General features: G+C 32.0%; 1 protein-coding gene across 1 annotated transcript; it reads right to left on the bottom strand.

The window, feature by feature from the left end:
- Positions 1-4,015: 4,015 nt before the first annotated feature.
- Positions 4,016-9,166, bottom strand: LOC133171768 (plasminogen-like). The gene is made up of 4 exons (XM_061306566.1): positions 9,027-9,166; positions 7,772-8,020; positions 7,088-7,186; positions 4,016-4,188 (listed from the first exon to the last, which is right to left on the bottom strand). Exons 1-4 carry the CDS (start codon positions 9,106-9,108, stop codon positions 4,016-4,018), a joined length of 603 nt encoding a protein of 200 aa, XP_061162550.1. The 5' UTR covers positions 9,109-9,166.
- Between the last annotated feature and the right edge of the window lie 93 nt (positions 9,167-9,259).

Below are 9,259 nucleotides of genomic sequence, written 5' to 3'. Positions count from 1 at the left end.
TTGTGTCTTTCAGCATAGAATGGCAGAATCTTCTACAAATGAAGACACCGATCACAGCGTGGAGTATGATGAGATAAACGATGATAAAGATCATGATTATTTCAACGAATCTAAAAGCAGTCCGTCAGTCTTTCATCCTGAAATGGTTAAATCTTTTCAAAGCGATGATGCCGAAGAGGATGAGAATTATGAAATCATAGATGAGAACATAGATGAAAACACTGTATATGTAAATGAAACAAAGAAAAATACCACTTGTATGGTATACGCAGATTTGGTATTTGATGATGGATCACTCAGCTCTTGTCATCAAGCATTTTGTGTCTACGAAAGCAATGGGGACGCAGATGAAATCCTGATATCTCAAAAGGAACCAGTGTATGAAAACCAGTGCATTGAAGAGCACGTGATTCTTATATCAGACAAAGAAAATTCTGATTCTGATTCTGAAGGGAGCTCACATTCGTATATAGATGTAGATGAGGAGATCAAGATTCAAACTATGCAATGTCGTACCAATACTTTTGGAGAGGGTCCGTATGAAAGAGGATCTCCCCCAAGCACTACTAATAACAAAGGTAAAACAAAGCCAAAAACTTCAAAATTGACATGCACTGGCATGACAGTGTTGGATGACCATCGTGTTGTTATAGTAACCTCCGACGGAGAAATTATTGTTTTCGGGGTCACTGGTTCTTTTTTGTTTTTAAGAGATTTTCTGGAACATTTTGAGGATGTAACAACGATACCAGATTCAAGTATAGCTGTAACTTGTGGGTTCTGTATTCGTTTTTATAAAGTAAAGGAAAGCAATGTTTATGAACTAAAAGACAAATGCTTTGACTTTGAATGTAATGGATTTATGACTGTTCATGCTATACATTACAATCACAAAGAATTTGTTGTGACCTGCAATTTGCAATCCGTGAACCCAAGCCCTTTTATTCGAGTTATTGACAAAAAAGGAAAGATTACAAAGACAATCCAGATTCCCGGCCTAGTATCACCAGAGTATATAGCTTTTAGTCTTGATAAAAAACAGATTTTTGTAACAGATCCGAAGATGAAGACATTATTTGCACTTAGTAAAGACGGGAAAATTCGATGGAAGAAGGAAGAAGAAGAAATTCCCACATCACTAACAAATCTTCAAGAAGAGACTCTTGTTGTGTCATATCAAAGATCGCTTTCATTGAAACTGTATTCTTATCAGGGTATCTTACTGAAAGTAGTGCTTACAGAATTTGATGGGATACCTTTACCTATTCTTTTGTCATACCATACTCAATCGGAACTTTTACTTTTTTGTCCAACAGTACATGTTGTTGGAGAAAAGGATTTTATTTACTTTCTGAAGATGAAGAGTTCAAAGAAGAAGAATTTTGCTGCTATGTTTTCATTTCTGTAAAATTAATAATGCAATAAAAGATGAAAAAATTGATTTTTTTTTTTAAATTTTTAAACAATTGTCAAAAAATTGTGTTTGCATAACATCAGTATTGATGTATACATCTGTATGCAATACATGTATTTATTTCATATAAGGAAATTATCCACTTCCTAAAATAGATTTTTGTTAAGGAAGAAGGAAATTCCAATACTATCATTTCTACATCCTTAAAATTCGACGTGAATATGTTAAATAAGGAAACAAAGTACTTTAAGTGATGTATTTGAGTGACACTGATCCCAATCAGTCAATTCCGAAATCAATCGAAAATGAAATAACATTATTCAAAGAGATGAATTTCTAAGTAATGGCATAATTATAAATTGCGTACAAAAATCATTTCACACTTTGATATTTAATTTGAAGACCACACTTGTAATCATGGCTGACTACGTGAACACCACACATACAAATGAAAGTCGTTATAATATTGTGTACGCTGATTTAGTATTTGACAGAGGATGTTTACAATCATGTCATAAAGCATATTGTGTTTTCGAAGAAGGACCAATCTATACGTATTCACCAAATAACCACGCTAGCGCTGAATTTGGGGACAGCATAGAAGAAAGTTTGTTTGAAAAGCTTGAACTGGTAACGGATGGGGAAGATAGTGATTCATCTTCCGATACCCATTCGTACCTTGATATGGAACTAGAAAACGAACTTTACAACGCCAAATATCAATTTAGATCTAGTACGTTTGGAGATGGTCCTTATAGTAAAGTTGGAGAAGTCTGCCAACCACCAAAACCAGCAGAGAGAAAAGAGAGGAAGGCGTCACACACAAAGTTAAAGCTTTCATGCACTGGGATGGCTGCCTTGAATGATGGACGAATCGCCATCACAACAAGAGATGGAAAATTGCTAATCTTTGGATTAGAAGGAAGGTTTTTATTTCAGAAAGAGTTTCCCGATCGTTTTGAGGATATCACAACAGTTAATAAAACAGATGTAGCTGCAACATGTGGTTGCAGTATCAAAATATTTACCATCGCAAATACACAAGTTGTCGAACTTCCCGAAAAATGCATCAAATGTATTTTTCCAGGGCAAGCTTCCATACACGGCATACACTTTGCTGCAAATCAATTCTATATCTCGTGCAAACTTCAGACAGATTGCATTGTTCCTAAACCACTCATTCGAGTGTATGACTTGAAAGGAAGCTTACTTAAAACTTTTGAAATCCCACGATTAGCTTCGCCAAAATATGTTGTATGTAGTTCAGATGGGAAACACATTTTTTTAACAGATCAAAGGAATCGAACAATTGTGGCGCTGGATCAAGACGGGGCAATAAAATGGGAGGCAACTGACTTATCCATTCCGAAATCATTGACCATAGTTGGCAAAAACCGCATTGTAGTAGCTTCTGAAGAGTCGTCGTCTTTTAAGTGCTTCTCGTTTGGTGGAAAGATGATTCGTACCATTGAAACGGAAATGCCTAAATCTTGTTCTCCATTTTTGATCTTTTATCATGGTTCCTCTAACAAATTGTTGTTCTGCCCTGAGAAGCAGACGATCGGAGCACGAGATTCTGTATTTTCAATGAAACTGAAAAAATCTAAGCGGAAACGATTGTCGAGCCTCTTATTTCCTTTTGCGAAAGAATAAAATTTCATGTATTCATGTATTAGACAGACTAAGCATACACAGGAGCGAAACGAAGTCATCGTGTAAAGATGTTTTTAATGATAAAATTCATGCTTATTTATTTATTTATTTATTCATTCATTATTATTTTTTTTATTCTTTATTTATTTATTTTTTTTTTTTTTGGATTCAGTATTAAGATGAAACGATGAAACTTCAAAGACTATGATGCGAAAAGTGTTGTAAAGGCTTGTAAATAAATAGTGTTATAATACTAGTTAATAAACAACATGGATTTCCCTCCGTTTTAAGAGTTAATCCATTTTGTAATTTGGCAAAGATATATGTAATTATGAAGTTACAAAAAATTTCACATGACATGTATATCAAGTTAATGCGCTTTGCTGAATATTTCTAATTTCTATACTCTCTCTCTCTCTCTCTCTCTCTCTCTCTCTCTCTCTCTCTGTGTGTGTGTGGGGGGGGGTGTGGGTGTGTGTGTGTGAGGGTGTGTGTGTGTGTGATAAAAAAACATTGACCTTATAGTCGAGATAAAGCAAAATCTCTAGGAGAAAGAATTACCATTTAGTAGAAAGTTTTGTCTCAACAACTAGTTAAGTACATGTATATGTCAAATATTACAGCTTGTAAATTGATAATCAATAACTGAATGTGGATTCTAGTGACGACCGTGTTCAATATTTCTAGTTGTTTCCTGTTAAGGCTTCCCTGCAAAAACCACACTACAATAATTATCAATTATAACTGTTAATAGTAATTTCTTTTAATATCCATATAATTCTGTATATTTCTAGGGAAATTGGTAAGATGAAGGAATATCTATACAAAATATGTCGATTGTATGTTTATGTATATATGACACAAGAATTTAGATGATATGAAGCAATCATTTTGTAAAATGAAACTGGCAATCCAAAGGTGTAGATTTTCCATTGCTTCCGTACTGTGTTAAATGTGTAGTTTTTCCTTGAGGAACTTTGTGAATTCTTCAAAGTTAAAGTCTGCATCCCTGCCATGACAGACCGTTCTTTTACAGCAGGCTGGGTATTTAGCTTTTGGATTTTCTTTGATGTAACAAGCAAGGTCTGTCCCGTTGGCCGGAGGAGGGTCATCTCGACAACTACAAAAGTCGGTAAAAGTATTCGATAAAATATTGCAGAAGGTATTATTTTAAGCAGTACATGTATCATTTCTTTCTGGTGCACTATCTATTCAGCTTGTATAAATAATGTCACAGATTTATCCTTGTAAGATACTACTACATCAGTAAAACTCCATGCGAAACTATCAAGTCAACAAGTCAAATTATTATGTTAATGAGGGATTCTTGTCTAGTTTCTGACTAATTACATGTGAAATCTTAAGTATATTTGATTAAATATTAATGTTCTTTATATTGAGAGGTAAGATCGTTTTTCTTTCCCTCTTTCAACTGTACAATTGGACAAAGAAATGGTTCACTGAGTTTATAATCTAGCAGGGACTATATTTTTGGCGAAACAGCAAGATTTCCCAATCAAACTAAAATAATGTTAGCCTTTGTTAGCATTCAATCCGTACACAATTTTAAATGCAAAATAATTATAAAAAAAAAAAATTCTCTCTTATTTAATGGCATATATCTTTGTTTTTGTTTTTTGTTTAACTGTGTATCAGTATATGAAGTCTTCACCATATGTGGAAAAAAAACTAAATATAAGAAGCATAGAAAAAAATGATGAACTTTCCTTCAAATTAAAAATATATATATAGGAAATTCGGGTTAGCCAATACCTAGTTTATTTAATTTGGCGGTGTTACCCAACAGACCTAATATTTGGTACATGTATTACTTTTTAATGCGCAGTGATTGACAGATTTTAAATAAAAGTGGATAAAACAATGATATGTAACACTAATTTGTTACTCTTTGTATATTTCGAGGAAATACATGAGGTCCTTGACACGACCTTGCCACTAAAATAAGAGGGTAAATTTTATCTGAAATCATATCATCACTTTATGACATTGTTTTCTTGATTGTGCAATATATATATATATATATATATATATATATATATATATATATATATATATATATATGTATGTATATATATATATATATATATATATATATATATATATATATATATATATATATATATATATATATATATATATATATATATATTAGGGATGTCAAAATATGTATTTTCCTTAGTCGATCATTCGATTGCGTTATTCGAACGATAGTCGAATATTCGGAACATTTTCTGAAAATAAAATTGCCTTTCATACTTCATTGATACATACTCAGAAACCATTTTACTTAAATCTATTTAAAAAGTAACATCAAAATTAATGCAACGTAACGCGTGGATAGCATGATTCTATGAAATAAATTTAGAAACCTAATTCTCCAAAATTTATTATTTCCCCGTAAATATAATTTATAAATCGGCCTGTACATGCAGTCATTTTTTATTTAGTAAGCATTAAAAAATTGCCAGCCGATATTTTTTAAAGCTTATTATGAAATAAAATGGAGGGGGGGGGGTGCTATCAAAATGTCCTCAAACAGTTTAAAATGTAAGCGCATTGTTTTAATAATTATCGATGTATCAATTCCATTCAATTCTTTATTTTCCTTATGCCATATGGCACATCAGACAGTATGATACAATTAATATAAGCAAAATGTACAGTAATGCATGCTTATTTCAGTACACTTGCTATATTGTATATATACATGTACTTATAGAGACATACATATATAGAACTACTCAAATCTTTCTGTTATCATCTTCGCTAGCCAAGGGTTTCTGATACTTATGAGGAGAGTAGCGTATCAGAAACCCTTGGCTAGCGAAAATGTTCTGTTATATATATTAAATATTTACATACATACTATATGCTACAAACAGTTTCAGTTGTTATAATTTTCGTTGTGAAGCGCTGAACAAAAATCTTCCCAATTTAGACATTTCTTTGACATTTTGAACACTTAACAATTGTATCAGTTTAAAGACTCTAGGTTTTTTAACATAATACTCTTTGATATATTGTATTCTGAGATCATGAAATACAGGACATTTTAATATAAAATGGAATTCATCTTCTACATCATTCAAGTCACATAATAAACATATTCTGTTATTTCTATTTTCATTTACATATCGATGTATCAAAACAGGTTTATTCCTTGCATTTGAGCAAACTTAAAATAACAAAAGATAATTGGTACATGGTATAAGATCAAGTCCAATTAATAATTTTACAAACAAAGCCCATTATATTGGTTGGTAATTTATTACAAAAACAACACAGGAGTTACTGACAATTAATTCTCGCAGTAGTGAAGCACTTATAAATGCTGTACTTTCTATACGTACATGGAAAATCTACCTTTTTTTGTTGAGGAAAATTATCGACTGTCTATGAGAAAAGACTGTTTCTCATTTTTTTGATGAGAATTCCATCTCATCTATTACTCATTTATTGCATTTATTTAGTTAAAATAATATTCGAATGTCGTTTCATTATTCGATCGTCGGTCCATTCGACTGATAGTAGAATAGTCGACTATTCTTTGACATCCCTAATATATATATATATATATATATATATATATATATATATATATATATATATATATATATATATATATATATATATATATATATGATATTAAAATGAGAAGTGGAAATTGAAATACTCGAAGCATACAAAATTAATCTTTGATACGTACAAATATCTTTAACACAAAAAAGATTCCTCGAAATAATTTATAGATAGATATTCTTTACCCCTTCCCTTTCCCCCTTTCAAAGAGATTTCTGTGGATATTTTCGCACAATTTCGTACGAATAAGTCAAAACCTTCCTCTTTCTTCAATGCGTATCAAAATTAAACTAGGTCACAAAAACTGCACTGTGAATTATCTTTTATATCTTTATAAAACAAAAGAATGACAGGGGTATCAAGGTTTTAACTAGTCGTAAAATGTTTTTGAATTAAATCTTCTGGCCTGTCAGACTTATCGATAACAGTGAAACCCGTCCGCTAAACAGATACATTGGGAACAACCATCATGAAAGGCGTCCTCTTGCTTAAACTGTATTCCTCTGAAGTAGCATGGATCTGAAAACAAATCAATTCAATGAGAAAGTAAGGATAACGAACAGTGATCGATCTAAAAAAAAATATTTAAACCATACTAATCTGTGAACAGGCCATAAAATACGGATCTCTGGAAATTCCAGAGGTGGGATCAGGTAACTAGGAGGAGTAAGCATCCCCTGTTAACCGGTCACATCCACTGTGAGCCCTGTGTATTGATCAGGTAGACGGAACATTCCGTAGTCAAAATTCAGTATAAAAACAAAGTATGAAACTGCTGCTTAGTTTTTTTTTTCTTTTAATGAAAAGAAAATCAAACTTTTTAATGTAACACGATTGATATGAAAAAACATCTCTTCTGAATACTTTCACATCTCTTTTCACTTTAAATCATTTATTACTCAATGGTAGAAAATAATTATCGACAATAATTATATTCATAGACCTACAATGTACTTCATTATATGAATTCATAATATGAGTTTAAGTCAGTAATATTCTGTCTTGTTTTGTGATGTGAATTACCTAGTTATCTACACATGTTAAATTCCAGTTTTAAATAGTACAGTAGCCTATGTACATTGTATTTACAGAAATGATTTTTACCACAAGTTGGAATGTTGCAATACCCCCAGTAGTCGTCAGATGTGTGGTTCCGTTTTGTATAACACCACGGTTTGGTGCCGCTACCTAGGGGATTTCTACAGTAATTTTTCTCTAAACCTTCATCCGGGTATTGTTTTGGAGTGACGTCATAATCATGGCTGTTCCAGTCAAGACATGTTTCTGCTTTGTTTGTCTGTGAAACTTTTCCTCTGTAGTATCTCCCTTTATCAATAACGGAAACACACTTGTCTGCGAATGCGAAAAGAGTGATTTGAAAAAGAACACGAATTATTAGAAGTATTACTTATTTTTGTTTTTCATTTAAGTGTCTGACCCCCCCCCCCCAATAGATTTGATAATAATAATTATTAATTAATAATATAAATTACTTAAAAAGTATAACTAAAGCATTTTTTAATGGAGCATTAGACTTTAGAAATAATATAATGTCGTTTATTTAGACTTAGTATATAAGTAACACGATATACTTATGTATCATTATTATGCTTCCTGTCAGTTTGTCTCTATATAATCAATACCCAACTATTTTCGCATAGTGTTCTAAGGATTTATATAGCGTAAGCATACTATGCCGAAATAGTGCACGGCTGTCTTTTCTAGAGAAAATGTAATAAGCACCCACGCTGGGGATCGAACTCACGATCTGGAGGACGTCAGTCCAACGCGTTACCGATTACGCCACAAACACCGCTACTTTACGGAATGTATTTTCAAGTATATAAACGTAGTTTTTATACATTTGTCACAAAACAAGAAATAAATGAATATAATTTCTAAAAGACTAATATTATTGATAAGGATCTTAAAGAAAAATTCTCTAACAAATAATGGAATTTATCAGTAACCAAAATTGCAACGTAACATGAACTGGTTCTTCGGAGTCAATAAAACGCTTTTTGATATAACGCTTGATTAAAGAATGTTCAAGAAAATTTTCATTTAGATTTAACGTCCGCAAACAGGTTTGGGATTGAGAATTTAATTAAATTGTCGTATACAAACAACAGTCAGCATAATAATTATAATAGTGTTATTATTTGGATGTACTATGCCGAAATAGTAGTCAGGGTTTGACACATAGTGCACTCGCCTCCGGCTCGTGCACCATGTGTCAAACCCTGACTACTATTTCGGCATAGTACATCCAAATAATAACACTATTATATAATTAATGATTAAGTACAAAGTAAGTGAATTATCTGAAGTTTAGCAAAGTTAAGTATCAATATGTTACCTGTGAATATACATTGTTCCTGAGAAAAGTACACACAAAGTAAAGTCAAATATGTATTAAAAAGAACCATGTATGTTTCCATTGTAAAATACTTCTTCTGCGACAAGTATCTGAAAAGTCTATCAAATTCTTATCGTCCATGTTTGACGAAGTGCAGCAGGTGTTATATGGGCAGGTGGAACTGAGAATTCAAGCTGAATTGTTAACTGAACTACGTAATGTTGTAATGCTTA

The sequence above is a fragment of the Saccostrea echinata genome, unplaced genomic scaffold (genome assembly GCF_033153115.1).
Source record: "Saccostrea echinata isolate AGI-Se365-2 ecotype Australia unplaced genomic scaffold, CSIRO_AGI_Sech_v1 ptg000054l, whole genome shotgun sequence".
NCBI classification, from domain to species: Eukaryota; Metazoa; Mollusca; class Bivalvia; order Ostreida; family Ostreidae; genus Saccostrea; species Saccostrea echinata.
Note: the sequence above shows the minus strand (reverse complement) of the source record. Positions and strands in the feature narration are given on the sequence as shown.

Excerpts from the sequence above, each read along its gene's own strand:
- LOC133171768 (XM_061306566.1), bottom strand. The coding sequence starts at position 9,108 with ATGGAAACATACATGGTTCTTTTTAATACATATTTGACTTTACTTTGT. Across the intron at positions 8,021-9,026 it reads GGAACAATGTATATTCACAG|ACAAGTGTGTTTCCGTTATT; the intron begins GTAACATATTGA and ends TCGCATTCGCAG. Across the intron at positions 4,189-7,087 it reads GGACGGGTTTCACTGTTATC|GTTGTCGAGATGACCCTCCT; the intron begins GATAAGTCTGAC and ends CCGACTTTTGTA.